The sequence below is a fragment of the Sarcophilus harrisii genome, chromosome 1 (genome assembly GCF_902635505.1).
Source record: "Sarcophilus harrisii chromosome 1, mSarHar1.11, whole genome shotgun sequence".
Lineage (NCBI taxonomy): Eukaryota > Metazoa > Chordata > Mammalia > Dasyuromorphia > Dasyuridae > Sarcophilus > Sarcophilus harrisii.
The window spans coordinates 239238958-239262867 of NC_045426.1; the positions used below are offsets into that span (position 1 = coordinate 239238958).

At 34.8% G+C, this 23910-nt stretch overlaps 1 protein-coding gene and 1 long non-coding RNA gene across 2 annotated transcripts in view; both read left to right on the plus strand.

Moving 5' to 3' along the window:
* The window catches only part of HSD17B4 (hydroxysteroid 17-beta dehydrogenase 4), a 138962-nt gene that overhangs the window by 88719 nt on the left and 26333 nt on the right, over positions 1–23910 (plus strand). Inside the window, exon 17 of the mRNA XM_003762919.4 lies at positions 8939–9004. Coding sequence (XP_003762967.1) covers positions 8939–9004 — 66 coding nt within the window. The remainder of the gene's footprint in view (positions 1–8938; positions 9005–23910) is intronic.
* Positions 4092–7306, plus strand: LOC116419355. Its single transcript, XR_004229642.1, has 2 exons — positions 4092–5848; positions 7057–7306. It is a non-coding gene; the product is annotated as an uncharacterized LOC116419355 (long non-coding RNA).

Below are 23910 nucleotides of genomic sequence, written 5' to 3' on the forward strand. Positions count from 1 at the left end.
ATTCAGATATCCAGAGTTATGTAACTTGTTCTCCTTAAGTCTTCTCCAGATTAGCCAATTCTGGTTTTCATGTTATTCTTTTCTTAATTCTGTTTGATCTTTTCTGAATGTGCTCCCAGTTGTTAATGGATTTTCTAAAATGTGACATTAAGAACTGAACATAGTACTGCAGACATAGTGTCACCAAAGCATAGTGTCAATCAACAAAAGTAAAAAAGTACTTATCAATCATCTACTATATTTTTGACATTGTTTTAATTCCTGGGGATACAAAGTAGGTTGAGAGGGAAGGTACTAGTAATTAGATGTGCTAGAAAAGACTTTATGTAGAACTGTGTGGTAAAGGAAAAGAGGGATTCTTTGAGGCGAAAATGAAGAGAGTACTTCTAGGATAGAAGTGCAGAGATGGGAAATGGAGTATTATGTGTCAGGAATAGAGGGAAGGCCATTTTGGTTAATATAGGGGAACTATTACCTTCTTTGTTTTGTTTTTTGATTATTATGCCATATTATTGATTCACATTGAGCATAATCACTTCAGAGTTCCACTACTATAGAAACTTGTCATATAATTGAAAATTTAAAGCATTTATAATTCATTATCCATGTTACATTATAGTTGTCATGATTCCAGGATTTGCATTTTATTCTTATCTGTATTCCCTGTAGTACCTGAGTTAGAACATTACATGTGGTAGGCATTAGACAATCATTTAAAAATTAGTTTCACTTGGGTCTTCTAAGACCCTTAGCTGAATTCTCTTTTCTAGAAGTTTCTACATTTTAAAAGAAAGTAGAAAAAATGTAGAATTTTCTACATTCTAGAAAATGTTACTTTTTTCAAAATATCCTATCATATTAGTGTGAATAATGAATCCAGTGAAGTGGTTGCATTCATACTATTTGAAGTTAGAATTATGCAAAATATGGTAATAGTTCCAGCCCAGTGGGAATATGTGATGATGATAAGGTTGAGCACCAAATGATGTGGTTTGTCACCCAACGATGAGGTCGGAGTTGAAATTTCTAGTTCAAAGGCAAGATGCCATGAGGCAGAACACCACCACAGGCTAACCCCAATAGGAATTCCACAGTTCAACAACAAGCAGAGGGAGGGGGGGCATGGGAAGATTTATGGGGAAATTTAACCTTGGGTGTTTGACATCAATAACTTGGCTTTGTGATTGAATACAGTAAGATGGAGTTTCCCAAGACTTCTACTGGGATGGTATTGTCAGGCTGAGCTGATCGCCCTCAGGACCCTTCAGTGGTTGCCTCAGGGAGTATTTTCAGTACTTCAGACTCTGCCAACCCTACCTAGTTAGCTACCTATTTAATAATCTTCAGTATGACTAAATAATGTGGTCACTTCATGGAATTAATTATTCTCACTAACCAGACTTTGCCATTGTGTGGTATAGAGCTTTTGGTACTTTTGGTACTTTTCTCACAAGTAGGCAAGGTAGATTAATAGTAGGCAGCATCCCCACTATTCACCTGAAAAAACTGAGAACAAAGAAATTAAGTGACTTTCCAAAGATAGTAAGCTAGTAAGTGATCTTTCATTTTCCATGTGAAGATTCTTAGTTGTATTAATGATTAGCTTGATGAACTGAGGATATTCCCTTTTATTTATTCTGCTAAACTCCTTAAATCTGTTGGGTTCCAAGACTCTTGCAGTCTTTGGCCTTGGTTTTAGCATCAAAACTGAGTTTACAAAATTATTATACAGATTTACTGTTGGAAAAAAATGGAGATAATAAGAATGTGGACTCCAGGAAAATTCTTAGCTCAGTAATGTGAATGACACTGTAGTATAAAGTAAACAGCCATACATGCACATGCACTGTGTGTGTTATTTAATGCTACCATTTGATCATTAATAATAATTTGCAATATTTCTTTTCCTGTTGAAAAGGCTAGCTTAGAGAGAAACTTCTCCCTGACTAACGAATATCATAAGCATTCCAGCTCTTTATAAGACGTCTAAGCTGGACCCTATCCAATTGTCAACCTAATTTCTGTCTACAGGACAGGATCCAATTTGAGCTTGGTCCTTTCCTAAGAGAAATAGCTCCTGTCCTTGCTTCTGCTTCATTAGAGTTTAGGGTGACTTAGCTCATGAAAAAACAAACAAATCCTAAGCTAAAGAAAACTTCATTGGGATGCCCAGATTGCTAAAGGGGGTGTACTTCCAGGCCATATTCTTAGTTGACCTCCTTTCCTTTATAATGCAGTATTTGGGAGGGGCTAAGAACTTCCAACCTATCTCTTCAATAAATCAGTCAAGGTTGAGTTTCACTTGTCAGAGGAGATCCCTGTGAGAAGGAACACATCTGATTTTAGGTGTTTCAGAATCTCCATTAGCATTTTTGATTATCAAGAGAAATCACTAACCATTACTTTATTGATTATTGGCTTGCCTGGTTAATAAATTTATTTTTTTTTGCACTTTATTTTTTAATCTATTTATTTAATATGTTCCCCCAGTTATATTCAAAACAAATTTTTTACATTTGTTTTTTTAAGATTTTTGAGTTTTAGATTCTCTCCCTTATCCCCACCCACAATTAAGAAGCTACATATGGAATTATGTAAAACATTTCTATAAAGCTCAGTTGTGAAAGAAAACATAGATCTCCCATCCTAAATAGAGAATGCTTCCATCTGTACTCAGAAACAATCATTTTCTTCTCTGGGTAGGGATAGGATTTTTTTATCATAAGTCCTTCAGAGTAGTTGTAGATGATTTTCTACTGACAATAACAAAGTCATTTTAAGCTGGTTATCCCAGAACATTCCTGCTACTTTGTATATAGTACATTTCACTTTGTTCATGGAGGACTTTCCCAGGTTTTTTTTTTTTTTTCTGAGAGTGTCCTGCTCATCATTTTCCAGAGAGCAATGTTATTGCACCACAACAGTTTATTGAGCCATTCCCCAATTGATGGGCATACCCTCAGTTTAAAATTATTTTTTTGTTTTGAGAAGAAAGCTTCTATGAATATTTTTTGTAATATAGGTCATTTTCTTTTTTTTTTTTTTCCTGTTTTTTTCCAAATCTTTTCCTACTTAGTGTTAGTAGTGGTATTGTTAGGTCAAAAGATATGAATGAAATTGCAGCCCTTTGGGCACAGATCATACCTTTTGATCATTTGTCAATTGGGGCATGGCTCTTATTTTATATTCATATTTAAATTATAAATTTGACTCAGTTCTATATTTGAGAACTGAAACTATATCAGAGAAAATTGCTTTGAAAATGTTTTACAATTACTATTGCTAATTGTATTCCCCTCCCTTCCCCAATTTATTTTCTCTCTCCTTTCATATCCTGTCCCTCCTCAAAATTGTTTTGGCACTGAGCACTCCTTCCCCCAATATGTCCTTCCTTTTATCACTCTCTCCCATCTTCCTGGTTTTCTCAAAAAGTCTATGAGATTGAGTAGGTCAGACCTTAAGCCTAAGTCACGTGATCCCCATTCCCAGAGGTCTGCAGGTTACCGGAGGTCATGTGATCTCTAGGCCTAGAGGTCTCTAAAGGACGGAATCTAGATCAGCTTCAGAAAGTGACATCACTCACAGGAAGCAGACAACATTGGTGACCATTGTTCAATAAAGGTCACTTCCTTTTTAGTCTATCCAATGAAAAGACCTGGGTTTTTTGCTATTTAATCAGCTTTACTATTTCCCATTTGTCAGGTCAGGCACATGGTGGGAGCTGAGATTCCCTCCTGAGTGTACTTGGGCTTCTCCCTATAAGGACTAAATAAATTTTTTTCTTTGTACCTGAAGATGTCTCTGATTAGTTAATTTGGGGAAGGGGTAAGTCTAGCACCCGTCCCAAACACTCCCATATTCTATGTCCCTCCTACTTTTCTGTTCCTAAGACAGATTTCTATACATCTATTGAGTATGTATGTTATTACCTATTTGAGTCAAATCTAATGAGAGTAAGGTTCACTCACTCACCTTCTTCTCCCCCTTTACCCCCCTCCATTGTAAAAGCTTTGGCTTTTCTCCTTTTTTGGCAGATAATTTGCACCATTCTATTTCTCCCTTTCCCTTTTTCCCAGTACACTCCTCTTTTACCTCTCAATTTCATCATTTTTTTTTAAAGACATAAATTGATTTTTATTACCCAGAACTTTGTTGGAATTTTTGCTAATCACCAGAGTAATCTTTAAGTTAGATACAAATCTATCAGCAATGAGTTCTAGGTAATAAAAACATAATCCTTAACAGTAATTATCCTGAATTAAGTTGCATTCCTATAAAGATAGTATTGGATTATTTCTGCAAGGTCTGCTTATATTTAAAATAGATTAACTCATAGCTTTTTTTCCCCACCATATATTTTATGGAGAACTCACACAGGGCAAGTGCTTACAAGGTGGTCAGAAAAAGTGATTCAAGAACACTCCCAGAATCTCTCTTAAGATCTTTAAAATTAATTGTATGACATGAGAAACCCTAGCATAGAAGTGCCCAGCATGGTTTGTTCTCAGAGAAAGTACTGCACTCTATGAGAAAGCAGAATTGAAGTTGCTCAGAGGAAATATGAGATGCACACATTTAGAGTATCCAATCTGTGGTAGAGCATTCCTAGCTCATATTTGTCTAATCAGTCAGTTGGACATACTGTAACTCAATTTTAACATAATGATGTCTTTTTGGCGCTCCTTGACAAAGGACATAGCATAGGGAAGAGAGGACGATGGATGAAGAGAGCTAAAGGAAAGAAGCAGGTCTCTTCTACTTGCTTAGTTACTTAGCAACTTAGTGAGTAGAAGTAGGTCAGCAACAAGTAGGGGAGAGAACCTCAGAATTTCTGAGCCACCAGAAGGAAAGGAAATAAAAATAGAAACAGCTTTTAGTTCCCTTGCTTAGCTGCAAGGCAGGAGAATAGTGATAGAACAGAGCCACCAGGTGGTTTTTCTCTTGACAGCACTCAGGCAAGAGAGAGTGGAGCCAATTTGCTGCTTCTTTCTGGGGAGGGACAAACCAAGACAGTGACAGGAGGAAATTCTGATCCAGGGTCCAAAATCTACAAGTTCTGCTTACATTTCTGGTTATACTAGGTTGTGCACTCAATCATTTCCCTTCTCTACTTTTCATAGAGTAAATACAGTGCTTATCTGTATTAGAAATAGTATCTGTCCAAATTGAAAGCTGTGCAAACAGATGTGTCAGGAATTGTGCTAGGTACCTGACATACAAATATAGCAAATGAAACTTTTCCTAGTTCCTAGTTGAACTGGGTTTATACTGTAGCAAAGGAGACAAAAAGAACACATAAGTAAATACCTACAAAATAAATACAAAAAGAACGAATGCAAATTAATATGAAGTAATGATGTACAAAGAAGGGGGATAATTGATGGAAAGATACAGAGATGTGAAATGGGAGCCTTGAGGAACAGAAAATGGCAATTTGGCTAGGTTAAAGAGTATTGTCAAATTAGGATGAAAAAAGAAGGGCCGGGCTAGGCGGTGAAAAACTTCTAAATGGAGGGATTTTTAGCTTTAAAAGCTAAACAGAAGTAAAAAAGTTTATTGAGTTAAGTAAGACACAGTCATACTGTAAGGAAAATCACCTTTGAAGCAGTATACAGGATAGATTGAAGTAGGGAGACACTTTAGACAATTATGACATCAGTTTAGGAACGAGGTGGTGAGGACTTGAGGTTATAAATACCTGAACTAAGGTGGTGACTGTATGGAGATTAGATAAGAAATGTTTTGAAAGTAGAAAAGGAAAGATTTGGCAGTTGATTGTATATGTGGGGTGAGAGAGAGGATTCGAGAATAATGCCATGGTTGTGTTGAGGGGGAGAAATGTTGAGAGGTGAGAGATACCCTAACAGCTTTGGGGATCCCCAGGCCAGTGTCACAGGTTTTTGTCAAAGAATTCACAGTCCCTATCTGCAAGCAAAGTTTTTGACAAAAAATGGATTTATTTTCACTGAGAAACCTTTTCCTTATGGGGCTGCTTCCTGATTAGGAAGATTACAAAGGTTTGAATACAAAGCCTTGATTTTTATTTAGCCTTCTTAGGCCTGGGGCTCGGCAGCAATCTCTAGATGAATTGAGGGACTAATCAATAATAGGTTAGTAATTATGCCCTAGGCAAAGATCTCCTAATGAATTGTATTTGGGGATTACTTTGGGAGTTTCCCCTGGGAATCAAGTAGGAGGATGGGGATGCTCCCAAAGGTTGGGAGGGGTTGAGATTTAGGATTTTTCAGCCCAGATCTACAACCCCCCCCCCCAAAAAAAAAAATAAATAAAAAGATCAGGAGGACACAATTCCTATTACATCAGTTCTATACGTGGGAGACTGGAAGGATGCTGATCTTTTTGACAGAAATAGTAAAGTTTGGAAGAGGGGAGAGTTTTTGGGAAAAGATTGTGAGTTTAGATTTAAACAGGTTGAGTTCTAGATGTCTCTGGGACATCCAATTTGAAAATATTCCTTTTAAGTAAATGAAGATCAGTCTCTCAGGGTCTTTACTGTTGAGACAATTCTGTCTTGTTAGTGATAGGAAGCTGCCCTTTAGCTTTAAACCATCTTTACTTTAGCTACTTTAGCCCATCCAGGAATGTTAATGAATATTCCTGTTCTGAAAGAAGCTATGTGGGATTTGGGAAGATAGTCTGTTTACTGACTTTATCCCCATTTAAACAGTCAGAATGCATTAGCTGTTAAGTTTGTTGTATGTTAAATATGTGGAGCTGGAAATTTTGCAATTAAGTTGTTGAGAAATCTGCCCCTGTTATGCCAATTTCCTTTAATTTTCTGCCTCAGTTTCCCTAAATTGGTCTGCCTTTAGTTTCCCTAAATTATTTTTCCTCAGTTCATTGAATTGTTCTGCCTCAGTCCCCCTGGTTGCAATCCCCCTTCCTGACCATTAGATTTGATATAAATTAGTGCTGGGAGGCCTGACCACTAGCATTCCATAGAGCAATAATTGCAGATTAATCTCAGATTGGGGGGGGGGGGGGGGGGAAGTGTGCGGATATCTCTTATCTCTCTTAACTCTCCCAATTTATCAGGATTTTTGATCCTTACCCCGCAACCTGTCAGAACCGAATTATGGTCCATTCCTGGAAGTCTCACTCACCCGAGCTCTAACCCCACCCTGCTGTATTCCCCTGATGGCTGGAGCTCTATAAGAATCCCTGGAATCCATCACATGCTGCTGGATGCTTTGAGACACAAGTCCAATTCAGCTGCTGGGGCTAACATGGATCCTGTTTTGCACCCACCACAGTCTCTCCCTCTCAAATAAAATATTAAAAACTCTCTAATCTCTATTTTGCCTCAGTTTTTTCGGCATTACAAAACAATTTCATTTTTTGACTACTCTTAATTGTTAGGAAATTCTTCTTTACATTCCTTTACATCCAACTAGAATGCTAATGTTGTGTAACCACTATATAACATGTAAAAGTCTAGACAAGCTAAAATGGATGTAAAATATTTTACTGAATTATAAACATGCCAGGTCTGTTTGTTAAATTGGTCTGTCTTTGATGTAACAAAATATATCTTAGAATCTAAATCCCAGTTATTTGCATTGCAGATTATATTTGCTGTCTTGGAAAGTTATCTTCCTACCTACTTTGCCTCATAGAAATTGTTTATATTTGTTGGGTTACTGAGACTCCTTCCTTTGCTCAATGTACTCAGTAATTTGGTCTCTTTTTCTTTTCCCTTAGAATGAAGTACAGTAAGGTGTACCTTAACTTTGACTTTTCTTATTTAACTCCTATCCAGCAGCAAAAGATGTTGCTTGTCCTGAGGCATGAGGGTGTGGACCCAGGTCTTCTGGAAGCCATAGGGCAGGGAAAAGTATTGATTGGGAGTCTGAGTGCTTTGATTCAGATTCCAATTCTGCTATTTCTTAACTGTGTGTGACTGATAAAATTACTCAACCTCTCTTGGCCTCAGTATCTCCTTTTGTAAAATGAGAATATATTTGATGATTTCTAAACATCCTTGCAGTTTTAAACAGATTCTGGTTCTAAGACCTGTGCTTTTCCTGCTGAATATTGCTGTGGTATATTCTTACCTTGTAAAGGGCCGCAGGAGGGGGTATATGAGCAGAAATACATTTAGCAGATTAGCAAATACTGAATTCCAAAAAAGAACAGAGACAAAGAGGTTTGTCTATATACTGGGAAGCTTGATATCGAATAAAAGGAAAAGGTTCTGAGTCTGAGGCAAAAGTTTCTTGCAATTTGTCACACTGAATGCATCTTAGATTTTTAGGGCTGGTTCCCTACCATTTCTCCACCTCCCAGTTCTTCTGGGGAACTAGACCAGTAGATGGTTCCTACTTACCTCCACTCTGAATTGAAAGTTATGCCAAATATTGGAAAATACTTTTATCTTTAGTTAAAGAAGCTCAATACTTTTACCTAGTATCCACCTTAGACAGTATTGAGCCATTATATATACATATATGCATATTTCTTGTGACTTGTAATTTCTTTGTTATAGTTTTTAGTGAGGAAACTTCCTCTTCCACTTCTAGTCAGTCAGAAACTGCCCAGCAGTTTGTAGTTTCAGAGGTGCCCGAAGGCACTGAGGGTAAGTAACTTGCTCAGTCACAGAACTACTAACTTTCTGAGGTGGGATTAAAATTTAGATCTCTTGATTTCTATCACAGTACACTATATTGTGAATCTCTTACATTGTTGCAAGGAACATGTCTTTACATTGTTAAAATGATATGCAATGGTATGGGTTATTCATGTTTAAATTTTTTTTTCTCCTAGGGTTATGGTTTCATTAATAAAAGGATTTTATGATATTGAAACACTGATCTTAGAAATAAGTTTTTGTTCTGAAATTTACAGTTTTAGAGAATTGCCAGAGACACTGTGAGAGATTGTGATTTTTCTAAGCGCAAATTTTTTTTTTCCCTTTCAGGTAACTGTACCACCACCTAAGAGATCACCTGATGCTGTACTCGTAGATACTACCTCACTCAATCAGGTAATATTTCATTTTGAGGATATGAAAATTTATGTGATTTATTTTAATAGAAATTCTTGCTTAATTTTTTAAATCCTTTCCTTTCTCTAACTTCTGTAATGTTGTACTCTTTAGACCTTTTTCCATATTCCTTCAATTAGAATTTCAAATGAGAAAGCCAGTAGCCATTAGCTTGGCTGCCCTCTCTAGCCAACATAATAATTTTTCTCCTTGTCTTTTTCCTGTCACACTTTTTGATAGATCTATACTTCTCTTTCCTTACCACCCTGTCAGTCCTTGATCTCTGCAGAATGGTTTCTGCTCTCATCACTTTATCAGAACTGTTTTTTTTCCCTTATGTATTTCTTTTATTTAATATTTTCTTCAGTTACATTTAAAACAATTTTTTATGTTTGTTTTTTAAGATTGTTGAGTTCCAGATTCTATTCTTTATTTCCCCAGCCCCCATTAAGAAACCACAAGTGAAATAATGCAAAACATTTCCATAAAAGTCATGTTGTGAAAAAAAAACAAACAAACCATAGATCTCCCACACCAATAAAAAAAAAAACTTCAAGAAAAATAAAGTTAAGAGAGAGACAGAGACAGAAAGATAGAGAGAAACAAAAAGCAGAGACATAGAGAGATGGAGACAGAAAGAGAATATGCTTCAGTCTGTATCCGACAATAGCTTTTCTCTGAGTACAGATAAGATTTTTCATTATAAGTCCTTCAGAATAGTCGTGGATCATTGTACTGTTGAGAATAGAAAAGTCATTCACAGCTCATCATCTCAGGACATTGCTATTACTTTATATATACTACATTTCACTTTTCTTGAGTTCATGGAGGACTTTGCAGGGTTTTGTTTTTGAGAATATTCTGCTCATCATTTGCCATAGAATAACAATATTCCATAACTACCTTATACCACAATTTATTCAGCCATTCCCCAATTGAGGGGTATTCCCCCAATTTCCAATTTTTACCGTGAGAAGAGAGCTGCTACAAATATTTTTCTTCATATAGCTCTTTTTCCTTTTTTAGCCCTTTAAAAAATCTCTTTTTTTATTCATGTCTAATAGTGGTATTGTTAGGTCACAGAATATGCATGAATTTATAGTTCTTTGGACATGTATCTTTTGTTCATTTATCAACTAGAACATGGCTCTTATTTTTTATGAGTTTGACTCCTTTTATGTTTGAGAATTAAGGCCTTATCAGAGAAACTTGCTTCAAGATTCTTTTTTATAATTACTATTACTGACTGTATTTCCCCTCCCATTTATTTTGTTGTCTCTTTCACCCTTTCCCTCCTCAAAAGGGTTTTGCTGTTTACCACTTCCTCTTCCAGAAGACCCTGTCTTTTTATCACCTTCCCCCTTGTATCCCATTCCTCTCCTATTTTCATTCTTATTTTACCTGAGTTCCAGTCCCTTGTTCCCAACTCTCTCTTAATTACTTCTGTGCAGCTTGCCTAAATCTGAGCTCCTTATCTTCTTTTTTTGTAACAGGATGTTGCCTCATTTAGTTTCCCTGTCTCTTTTAATGATATCACCACCACTTTTTTCATACTCATAAGTTATGTTTGTTTTCTCTCTTTCTTATCTCTTTCTAGGTAGTGATTTAGTCCTCTTTATTTTTCTTTCAAATCATCTCTTTAAAAAAAAAACTTCACGCAACATAAGCTTACCATTTTTTATATAATTCTTTTTTTTTATTGTGTATTGAATTATTCATGTTTGTGTTCACACAAAAAAAGGAAATTAAAAAAATAATTTATCCCTAATGGGAAAAACAACAGACCATCACTTCATTCTGCTCCTTCCTTTTCTAGTTCAAGCGATGTGTTACCTTGACATAACTTGTCTTTTCTCTCTGATTTTCTCCTCTGCATCCTTCTATTCTCCCTCTCAAAACCAATAAAATAAGTAAGGATTCTTAGGCATCATTCTTAGGCATGATATCACTCCTCCAAAAATCTTCACTAATTTCTTATTTGTATTGTTTGAACTTCTGTCTGGCTTTTAATTGTCATTATTTTTCAATTTGAACAATTTGTGCTAGTTAGGACAAGTTGCTTCAATATTCCTTGAACATGTTATGTTTACTTTTCACTCTAAATCTTTCCCTTTCCCCAAGTTTTATAATGTGGAATGCCTTTTTCTTGCCTATTTCCCTGTTCAAACTCTGCCCATCTGCTAAGGCCCAGCTCAAGCCTCATCTCCTTCTGAAGCCAGTATCCATTTATTTCATTTGATCTTCATAACAACTTGCAGTATAGATGCTATTTTATTACAGTAACCCTCTGAGGGCATGAAAGCATTATAATTCCTATTTTAGATATGAGGAAACTGAAGCTCAGAGAAAATAAGCAATTTGTCCATAAAACCAAATTAATATTTGTCAGTATTGGGAAGGAAATAGATACTTATGGAGTGCTACTAGGTACCAGCACTGTGTTAAATGCTTTGTAAATACCATCTCATTTGATTCTTATAACTCTGGAAAGTAGATATTGTTATCGTCCCCATTTTACAGGTGATAAAACTGAGGCAAATGGATTAAATGACTTGCCCAGGCTCACACAGATAGTTAAGTGGCCAAATCTAAACCTAGATCTTCCTGTCCTCAGAGCAAGCACTCTGCCACCTTATATATTAATAAATTCTTATTAAGTTATTAATTTGAAAGAAAGAAATATAATCAAAATATCTACATAGATATATGTAAAATTACAAATTTATCATAAAACTATAAATTATGAATTATATGCAACTTGAATATGAATGATATGTTTTGTTGATAGACTGTATCAGTTTACAGGCTGTCTATATCAGGGCTTCTTAAACTTTTCCCATTTGCAACCCCCTTTTTGCCTGAGAAATTTTTATATGATCCCAGATATATAGGTATATAAAAGAGGTATACAAATCAAACATTTACAGATAATGAATCATAATTTCACAACTCTCACATTCAGTTACATGATGCTACATTGAGTCACAGCCCACATTTTAAGAAGCATTGTAATACAGCACAATGATCAGAATGTTGGATTTGGAGTCAGAAAGACTTGAATTTAATTCTTGCCTTTGATACTTGCTGGTTCTCTAGAGTCTCACTTTCCTCATTTGTAAAATGAGCACTAATAATAATATCCACCTTAGAGGATTGTTATGAGGATTAAATGAGATAATATATGTAAAACTTTTTGCAGACCTTAAAACACTATGTAAATACAAGTTATTATTATTATAATTTATTATTAAATTAAAATTCATTCAATTGTCAAGAAATGAAGGAATTTTAAAATTCAGATCCTAAAAAGTAGGTTTCCTTTATCTATTTTTTCTACAAATACTTTGTAGGAAGTGATTCCCAGAAAAGCAATATGTGTAGTTATTTTCTGGACTGAATGTTTAGCTCATTGAGGAGAGGGATTATAATTTAATTGTTTGTGCTTCCCAGGTCCTAGCCCAGTTCAGGCCCACAAAGAGACAAATAATAATAAATAATCACCAATTGATTAATTTAGTTGGTCTTACTGAGTAAACAGTGTTGATTTCACAAACAACATAATGGTTCTTATGAAATGAAGCTCTTGACAGATTTTTTTAAAGTCCTGAAAACAAAGTTTTTTTTTTTTGAATAAGCAATGAATCATTGTTTCACAGATGTTATTACAGATCTTGCCTTTTAAAAATTAAATTAAATATATATATACATATATATATTTTTATCAAAGCCATGATTTTATTGACATAGGAAATTCTTCATTAGGAAAGGGCCTCAATAAAGACAGCTTGAAACTTGTTTTGCAAGTTATAGTCTCAGAACATTGCTGGGCCAGGCATTTGTAAGAGGTGGGACTAGGAGCTAGGTCTTCCTGAGCCTAAGGACAGCTGTCTCTTCCACTTTTCTAGGAAAATCTTTCTCCTCCTCTCAGAAATCTTTACATTTTCTTCTAGTTGTTAGCTCTTTGAAGTAAAAAAATTGAAATAAATTTGGCCAAAATTTTCAATATAGATCTATTATTTACCACTTATGAGCTAGTTCTCATACTGTTCTTTATAGTATTCTCCATATTCTCATGTTCTTAATAGGCATCATTTAGTCCAGCCCTGTCATTTTATACAACAGGAAACTGAGGCCCAAAAAAGTTAAGTAAGACACTTCAGGTGTCACAAAAGTAGTAAATAACAGATTGGGATTCAAATCTAGTTGTCTTCAAAATCTAGTCCTTTTTGTTATATATCATACATCATTCACTTGCCATTTTTCAGGTGAGTAAGAGTTAGTTATCATACCCTCCAGAAAATTAACCTTAGACCCTAAAATGGTCCCTGGTAAAATTGTGAAAGTGACAAAGGTCAGTACTTTCTTCACTATCTTTTGATACTTGTCTTATATATCTTTTCCTTAAAATTTTCCCCTAGAGTAGATAGCTAGTGCTTCATGTTGTCTTCTACTTTCTACTGCAAAGATATTGCATTCCCTTTTCATCTCCATTTCTGTCCTTTGTCCCTTTCTATTAAGAGCTCATCATGTTCTGCTCTTTGTGAATATTCTGTAAACAGTTATTCTGTAAACTGTTAATGACTGACAAATGCTTAATGTAATATCATTTCTAGGTAAAATATTTGCATTTTAATAGGGACCTTATGGAAGCAATATTGTGACTCATAGAAATGACTCCAGATTTAATTTAGGCACCATGGCAGAACTATAGAGGAAATATTTTCAGATAGAAGGTCCTTTTCTTATCCTTTTAAAAAATACATCAAGAGTTTGGGACTTAAAGATTCTGATAAAGGCCTCATTTCCAAAATATATATATAAATTTTAGTCAATTCATAAGAAATCAAGCCATTCTCCAACTGATAAATGGTCAAAGGATATGAACAGACAATTTTCAGATGAAGAAATTGAATCTATTTGTAGTCATATGAAAAGGTGTTCCAAATCATTATTGATCAGAGAAATGCAAATTAAGACAACTCTGAGATTCCACTACACACCTGTCAGATTGGCTAAGATGACAGGAAAAGATAATGACGAATGTTGGAGGGGATATAGGAAAACTGGGACACTGATACATTGTTGGTGGAGTTGTGAACGAATCCAACCTAGATTCTGGAGAGCAGTTTGGAACTATGTTCAAAAAGTTATCAAACTGTGCATACCCTTTGATTCAGCAGTGTTACTACTGGGATTATATCTCAAAGAGATCCTAAAGGAGGGAAAGGGACCCATATGTGCAAAAAATGTTTGTGGCAGTCCTTTTTGTATTGGCTAGAAATTGGAAACTGAGTGGATGCCCATCAATTGAAGAATGGTTCGGTAAATTGTGGTATTTGAATGTTATGGAATATTATTGTTCTGTAAGAAATGAACAGCAGGATGAATACAGAGAGGCTTGGAGAGACTTACATGATACTAAGTGAAATAAGCAGAACCAGGAGATCAATATACATGGCAACAAGATTATACGATGATCAACTCTGATGGATATCAACTCTTCAATAATGAGATGTTTCAGACCAGTTCTAATTGTTCAGTAATGAAGAGAATCAGCTACACCCAGAGAGAAAACACTGGGAAATGAGTGTGGACCACAACATAGCATTTTCATTTTCTGTTATTGTGTGCTTGCATTTTTGTTTTCCTTCTCAGGTTTTTTTTTCCTTTCTTTCTAGATCCAATTTTTCTTGTGTAGTAAGATAACTGTACAAATATGTTTACATATATAGGACTTAACATATATTTTAATTTAACATGTATTAGACTACCTCCCATCTTGGGGGGGGGGTGGAGAAAGGAGGGGAAAAGTTGGAACAGGTGGTTTTGCAAGAGTCAGTGTTGAAAAATTACCCATGCATATCATTTGTAAATAAAAAACTATAATAATAATAAAAAAGAACCAAAGAAACAATTTATATAATACCAACAGTATTGTAAAGACAAACAACTCTGAAAGACTGAGTAATTCTAATCATGGTAATAACCAACCAATAAAGTGAAAGAGAGGTGGATAGGGAAAAAAAAAAGAATTGGGGACTTTGGGCTCTGGCTACTCATTTTATCGTAGTGATTTTTTCCATACATTGAAATTACAATGAAATTACATATGAAATGGCAAGTTAGCAAAAGGGAGAGCTAAGGAGTAGATGATTATTTATCTCATTTGTCCCTTTATCCCTCTTGGAATGATTTATTCCTGTGTATTCTTTGATTTGATTCTACATACGATTGTGTTAATTTTTGGTATTTAAAGATACTGTAGTAATTGCAATCCCAAACAAATGTAATTATAAGTTTCTGTAGTTGAAATACTTTTGTCCTAAACTTTTCCTTCTTAATTTTACTTTTGTAAGTGTAAGTGTAACATACACTTTTGTAAAGTGTAAAGCTTACATAAGCTTTATATAACTATGCAAACATGACCTTTATGTAGAGGCAAAGAGTAATAAGCAGTTAGGCCAACACTGATATGTTTAATTTTTTGAACTCAGAGTTCTTGCTTAATTATTAAGAATCTTAAGAAAGCAATAAAAGTCATATATATATGTATAAAGTCACACACACACACACACACACACACACACACACATATATATATATTTAAAAAAAAAGAAAATGCAAATGTTGCTTGTCTCTATTTTGAGATATAAAAAGAATTTTATTTCACTGCCTGGAAACACATAAACAAGACTTTCCATTTTTTGACCTGGGCATTCTCTCTAGTTATCCTTGATCCCTGGAATGTGAAGTAAAAGGAGATCTGTTTTGCTCTGACAACAGCTCTTTGGCTTCCTTTAACTCCCAGTTAAAATCCCACCTTCTACAGGAAGCCTTTCTTAACCCCCTTAATTCCAGTGTCTTCCCTTTGTTATTATTCCTATTTATCCCATATATTGTTTGCTTTGTATATATTTATTTGTATATTGTCTCCCCTATTAAATTGTAAGCTCATTGAGCACAAGGACTATCTTTTGCCTCTTTTTTGTAACTTCAGCATTTAGTACAATGCCCAGGAGGTGCTTAATAAATATTTATTGATTGAGAGGACAGGAACGGTCTTGGAAGCTACATATAATTTGACTGTAATATGAATAGTTTGTTTCTTAATTAAGGGAATGTAGGACTGCTATTAGTAAATTTGTAAGAATATGCTAAAAATCTACTGAAGCTACAAAGGAAGGCCTTGCACAGAAAAAAGCAGACCAATTTTGAGAAGTTTAAAGATTCTTCTTTAATATATCCATATGATTTAGCATGCAGAGAACACAACTTTCACTGCTTCTGAGATTATGTAGTGAGTGAGCACTTAATAATAGTAAATGACCCTCGAAATTCATTATATTTTGTGGTGCTACTTCTAAGGTGTGTAAATTTTACATTTTCAGGATTTAACCCAACTGACAGTTAAAAATACAGTTTCCTGAGCCAAGAGGACTAAAGATGATAACAAATCACATGATTTTTTTTTTCCTGCACTGCATTAAATGGGAGGAGGGGAAAGGCAATTCTACATTATTCCACAAACCATTTCTTAAGCTCTCTGATCCAATTCTTTTTGTCATCCCAAACTTTATCTTAGGAGTTTCTTTAGGAACATGAATTTTTTCTTTTTGCTCAAAAGCCTAATGGCTCTATTTTTAGACTAATTTTATTAAGATGCTGAAGAGAAGAAATATTTTCCTAACCAATTTTAATCTACCTTAACATTTAGAAAGTATCAAGGAAATCTCAAATTACCAAGTTCTATCAACCAATGGGATCTCTGAAATAATATTTACAGAGTATCCAGCATTGTGTTAGCACAGGGAAGGGGGAAAACATAAAAGTAGAAAAGATGGTCATTGTCCTGGAAGAATTAACAGTTTTACTGGGGTATTAGATTTCCATTTTGGCTAGAAGAAACTGATTTGATTTTTTTTCTTTTTAACTTTTCTTTTTTATTATTAGGAACTTGACAAGACATCAACAAATAAGAACCTTTCAGTATACAAAGAACAGGGGAAAATGTGTATGAAGCCAAATCTGTACTTTGTACATACTGGTTTTGTTTTTTAAATAGATTTCAGATTTAACATAGTTAGTTGTTTTAGCAATGTCCTACTTATCTGTATCTCTTTCTGAATAGCTTTCTGCTGCCTTTGTGTATTTTTATTGGTTTAAGTTTTTTCCTTCTTTTCATGCTTTTTAAAATCACTTCTATCCTCTAACTCTCACTCACTCAAAAAATTTGAATAAAAAGCTTTTTGTTGTGTACTAAATAAGTATACTCAAGCAAAACAAATACACAAATTTATCATTATCAGAAAGTACATGTCTCTATCTCTAGAATATCAGCTGTTTTCCTAAAGGTGGAAAATATTCCTTTATAATTAATCTTCTGAAGCCATAATTGTCATTTCAATGATCAGTGTTCTTAAGTCTTCCTTTGTAGTCATCATATAAATTACTCTCTTTGTTCAACTTACTTCACTCTCCTTTAGTTAATATAAGTCCTGCTAGGTTTTTCTGAATCTGTCCCTTTAGTCATGTCTTATGGTGCAGTAATATTCTGTTACGTAGCGTAATTTGATTAGCCTTTCCTCAATTAGTGGATATCTACTTGTCTTCAGTTTTTTGATTCAATAAAGGGTACTGCTATAAATGTTTTTGTATATATAGGTCCATCCCATCTTTCTGTGATCTCTTTGGGGCATAAGTGAAATAATGTTATTATTCAAAGAGTTACACAGTGGAGTAACTTTTAGGATTTGGTCCCAATATCTATCCATAGAAATTATATTAGTATATAACTCCACTAATAGTTCATTATGCCTAACCCAGAGTTCTTTTAGAAATTGGAATCCTTTTTTTGGATTATTTTATTATTATTATTTTTTACCAATTTCATGCATGTGAGGTGGAAATTCAGAGTTGTTTTAATTTATATTTCTTTTTATTATTATTGATTTGGTACTTTTTCCCAATCAATATAGTTATTGATAGCCTGCATTTCTTTTTATTATTATTATAATAGCTTTTTATTGACAAAACATATGCATGGGTAATTTTTTAACATTGACCCTTGCAAAAACTTCTGTTCCAACTTTTCCCCTCCTTCCCTCCATCCCTTCCTCTTGATGACAGGTAGTCCCATACATGTTAAATATGTTAAAGTATATATTAAATACAATATACTACATTTCTTTTTTTTTGAGAACTGTTTGTACCCTTTGTTTATTTGTTGTGGAATAACTCTTGTTCTTAGATAATTAAAAGATTTTTCACTGTCCTTCTCCTTTCTCCTTGCAGAAAAGCATCCATTTTAATCAATAATTTAAAAGATAAAAAAAGAGAAAAACAAAATTAAAAAAAAGCTGCTTAACCCCCCCCCCCAAAAAAAAAAAAAAGTGACCCTCTTGGGTCACTGTTGTGTACTGCCCTAGTAGGGGAATCTCTAGGTCCAAGAGTAAAGACATTTTAGCCATTTTATTTGCATAATTCCATAGTTTTCTAGAATGATTGTACAATTCATAGCTAAAACAACAGTGAATCAGTGTGCTTGTCTTTCTACAATGTCTCCAGTATGGACTATCTTTTGTCTTGTCAGTTTGCTGGGTACGAGGTAATCTGGGATTGTTTTGATTTACATTTCTTTCATTAGTGGTTTAGAGCTTCATTTTTTTAATAATTATTAATAGTTTGCAAGTCTTTTATCCTTTGTAATTGCCCCTGTTGCTTGTTTGGTAAAGAATATCTCCTACCTATAAGTGTGAAAGGTATATTATGTGCTTCTTTTTTCACTTTTTTATGGTGTGACCTTTAATATTCAGAACATATATCCATTCTGAATTTATTATGGAAGTTCAGTTATTTCATTTCTTCTGTTTTCTTCAACCTTTTAGTTTTATTCTAATATTCTTTATGGTCTTATGAAGTCATTGAGTTTTTTCTTCTGTTCTTTTAAGGAGTCTGTAATTTGGGTATGTTTTCCTAACTTCTGTTTTAATTTATTCTCCTTTTAGTTTCATTTCTCTGGAACTCTAATAACATATGCACACACAGAGTTTCCCTTTTTTATTTCTTCATTTCTCTCAGCTACTCTCGTAGCCCTTGTGGCTATTACTTTTTTTTAATTCTCTGAGGCAGTGATGAGGTTCTTCCCCTCAATTCTTGATCAGGGAGACCAAAATGATGAGGTTTGGTGCAAGGCTGACTTCCTTAGTGGCAGGGTCTTGACAGAGAAGTAAAGACCTGTCAGAGAAAGAGAAAGTTTCTAGCAGAGAAATCCTGATAGAGAGTTAGATAGGGTCCTATTAGGGAAATAGGTGAGAGAGATAAAGAGGGAGTAATGCTGAAAAGAGAATGTTTTTTCAGTGGGCGGAGGGTAAAAGCTATGCCAAGGAGAGACAGAGAGACAGAGAGAGAGAGAGAGATTGATTGAGATTCTTCTTTGGAATGATTTTTGCTTTTTCGTCCTCTACAAGGGATTGAGTTGAAGGAAGCTTGTTATATGGGTAGTTCTTGTTCGGGGCTGGGAGCAGTTTGAGTTGGAATCTTCGAATTGAATGAGTGTCCCTGGACTAATCTCCAATTCATTAGAGTTGGATAGAAATCTGAATCTCTAGCTAGGGCTAAGTAGGAATGGTCCTGGACTCAATTAGTCCCACCCAGATAACAGAATGAAACTACTTTATCTTGATTCAGGTTTCTCAGGGGAGAGCTCCTCTGAGGGAGTTTCCCAAGCTTTCCCTCCAACGTCAGAGAGAGAGTATGTGTGTGTGTGAGTTTGGGGGCTCCCCTCATCAGCAGTATTTGTGGTTATTGTGAACTGCTTTCTTTTTCTGGTTTACCTGTTAGGCTTTTCTTAACCCAAAGTATTTATTTTTTCTCCCCAAAGTATTTCTTCATTATATTTGGTGAATGTTTGTTTTTTGTTTTCTTTTTACTTGCATTTTCATTTGCGGTTCTTTAATGGCGATTTTGTGCTTGAGCCTGATCCTTGTGGTACTCTTGGAAAGGTTGTGTAGTTTTCTCCCACTTTTAGTTTGAATACTCCTGGGATTTTAATGGGGTAGCTGCTATTAAGCCCCACCCTCTTCCTTAATCCCTGATTTCTATCTCAATCTTGTGCTGGTCCATTGCTTATTGTAGCCTTGGCCATCACTGATTCCTTCTACTAGCCTGATGCACAATTAACAGTTTGTAACATGACCCTGATAGACTCCAGTGTAATTACACTCCTCTTCTCAGATCTCCTTTGGGCACCCCATCCCTACTCCTCAGAGTGTGCTGGGTTGGCTTTCTCAATTCTCAAAGGAGTGTACAGGTATACCTTTACAGAACACGGTTGGCCCCTTTTGACTACTTTGTGTCATTCTGGATTTGATAAAGGAGCTTTGTTCCTTTTATTTTTTGGTGTTCTTTATCATTGACCTTTCTTTGGCTATTTTCAGATAATTGCTGAGGCTTACATGAGATAACTGAGCTTCTCTGTAGCCCTATACTTCACCATATTAACCTAAAGTTAAGGTTTTCCTTTTTAGACGCTCTCCCCTCCCCCAACCTCCCCTCCCCCCCTTCCTTTTTGTTCTCTGAATGGCAGAGACAGATTAGGCTAATAACTTTACTTTGGGCTATTTTAAAGCCGTTGACCTTCCTTCTCTTCTTATCCTCAGGACCTTCTCTGCTACTTTTACTCTGTCTACTCTTTTCCAAACGAACTTACTCCTTCTTTGCCTTTTCTCACCTTCTGAATTTCCAGAATGCTAAAAATTATACTTTCAGTAGCATTATAGGATTTAGAGAAGGAAGTAACCAAATAATACCTAACTCCTTAAAGGGAATATGCCCTTTTCCCTATATGAAATTTTAAGCATAGTTGAACAAAACAAACCAGTATAATTATTTAAACAAAAGCACATGGTGATTTCCTTACACACAAAATGTCATGTTGAAGTGTATTGAAAATATGAATGAGGAAATATGTGGCCTTTTCACCATTGAACTTTCTGAATGCAGAATTGGAAAAAAAAATGAATAGAAAATACAGTTTTGATTTTCTCAAATTTAGAAGAATTACTGAGTTGATGAAAATGAAGTTTTCATCCTTACTGTTCATTGGAGGGAGGAAAATGTGATGACTGACTTGTCTAACATATCCAATCTAATGACTTGTTCTCCCTCCCCATTTTTAAAAACCACTGGTAACAACAAATATACAATGTTGTATAGAAGTGATGTGTTTGAAGTTTTCTGGGTTCCTTAATTGAGTAGTAGGAAAAAAATTTGGAGAATGCATTTCTTACTTTTTTTCAAGGAAAAGTCTAAAGGGTTTTGAATACCAAATAATGTTAGGATAGCAATTCCTAGTTTGAAATAAACATGTGACAAATTCACAATGGTCATTCTCTTTGCCGAAGGGGACTTTTATTTAGGAGAAGAGGTTATAGATAAAAATGAAGAGAGAAAATAGACATCAGGTATGGTAAATATGAAATAGATTTGGGAGAGGGTAGGGTTACCAAGGAAAGTAATTTGGAAGAATCAATTAATGAGACTCGAGTACACCATTGACTGACAGGTTAAATCCATTGAGGAATTTAGCAGACTAACCAGAGTTAGTTGTAGTAAGGAGAAAGATGCCATTAAAGAGAAGACAGTATGAGAAGGGAGAGTATTTCATAGTGGGCTTATGTAAAGGGCTGAAACTCTTAAAAGATGTGCTTGAATCAGACAACCAAGCACTTAAGGCTAATTACCTATTGGCCAATAACTCTATTAGCATATGTTTGGAAAAATGGCCCTTCTCACTATTCCATACTAGCTTGATCATAGGAGGGATTAGAGGGTGGAGTGAGACAAGCCAGAGTCATTTTGCAGCAGGACCAGGAGAAAGGGAGGTTGGTGTAGAGCTTGTGGCCGTTTTGTCCATCTCCTTTACTTCTCCCCCTAAAGATCAAAGACTTTTGCTTATCCTGAGTCTGGCTGATCCTAAGGTTTCCAGGGAGCTAGCCCAGAATACAGGCTTAGTTCTGAAAAAGAGTAAAGATCTTCATCACAAGCACATATTTTATAGGGGGAATATAACCTTGGGGATTTCTCGGGGAGGAGGGGAAGTACCAGGGAAGAATTTGGTAGCTCAGAGGATTGGATCAAGGAGGAGTCAGATGGAATGCATCTGGTAGATCAGGTTCCAGACCTGTTTTAAGATATGCTAACAAATATGTCAAAGGTTGTTTTAAAGATACCTAGGTGTTGGAGCAATAAAATCACCCTAAACAGGACAGTCTGGGACTTGCTTATGCCTGATAATAGCTGGATGGGCTTCTTTTTGATATGGAAAGAGAATAAGCTCAAAGTCCATAACAGAAGTAGTTAAGGAAAATGATGCTAATGGGGCAATTTAAGAAAATAGATTTACTTTTGCTTATATAAAACCTCTGCAATGAAATAATAATAATAATAAGGATAATACCAAGACAGAGACTGTGTCCGTTAAAGAGAATATTCTCAAACTTGAAATCAAAATATGATTTTTGCAAGAACACTGGTTGTGAAGTTAGAAGAATTGGGCTAGAATCCAGGCTTTATTATTAATTGTGTAACCTTAAACAAAGTTACTTCACTTTTCTGGGTAGGCATATTTTTCCTCATTTATAATATGAAGAAATTGGATTAGATATCTAAAGTCACACCCTTGTGCAAGTCCGAGAAATTCTCCTTATTTATTTTGTATCTTTCAATGTGTAAAAAAAAAAAAATAGGGTCTATGAAAATAGAATAGACAGGAGTAATGGAAGAAATGATTTTTAAATCCCATTTGGGCTTTTTTTCAGAAAATTAATTATTACTTTAAAAATTACTTAATATTAAAATTTAGCAGGTGACATTTTTATATTGCTCTTAATAAGGGCAATATGCTTCAGTATATTCTTCAGTACTTTCAAAGTATTACAAATTGATGGCCATCACTCTCCTTCCTGTCAGTACCCCCTGCTTTTTGTTGTTTCTTAACTTGCTAAAAGAACAGGCATCTGATTCCGAAATGCATAATGGGTTCTCACACACATACCAAACAAAATAATTCAAAAGGAAAGTTACTGAGAAATTTCAGAGGGTAACTCTGAATTTATTATTATTTATTGACTCTCTTTAGGTTTTATTTTGCAACTTCATTGAGTAAGATAGCATTTCTTTTCTTGACAGAGCAAGTGCTTTTAGAGTATTCTAAAATATTTTTTGTATGTAATAGTGACCATTATGTATTGGTTTTCAAATCCATTCATTTCATAATCCTTCTGTAGCTCTTTGTGATTCTACAAAACTCCATGTTAAACTATTGATTGGAGAAAAAGTGGTAAGAATTTCCATGCTATTGAGGAAAAGAATATTTTGTTTTGTTTTGTCCTGAAGCACAGATATCTATTATGATGATTGGGGTTCAAGAGCTCTGGAATGTAGAATTCTGAATATAGAGTAGAAAATGGGAAAAGTGGGCTATACTAAGGAGATATCTAATGTCTTTTTTTAGACTTCTACAATTTTAGTCTTCACATACTTCTAGAAAACTTCCTGATTTGAGTGCTGGCTTATATCTGCAAAGTTCTGGATAAAGAAATACTTTACTTTCTTGTACATCCTATAAATTGAATTGTATCTTCTTTTTATCACTTTTCCTTTCCTATCTCATCTTCAACTGTTTCTGTTTCTGATTCCTGTTATTTCCTTTGTTATCCTTTATCATGTAATGCATATTCTCTTGCCATACAGGGTAGCTAGATAGCTCAATATGCAGAGTGCCAAACCTGGAATCAGGAAGACTTATTTTCCTGAGTTCAAATTTGTCTTCAGATACTTACTTGCTGTATGTCCCTTGGTAATTTACTTAAATCTCTTTGTGTCAATTTCCTCATCTGTAAAATGAG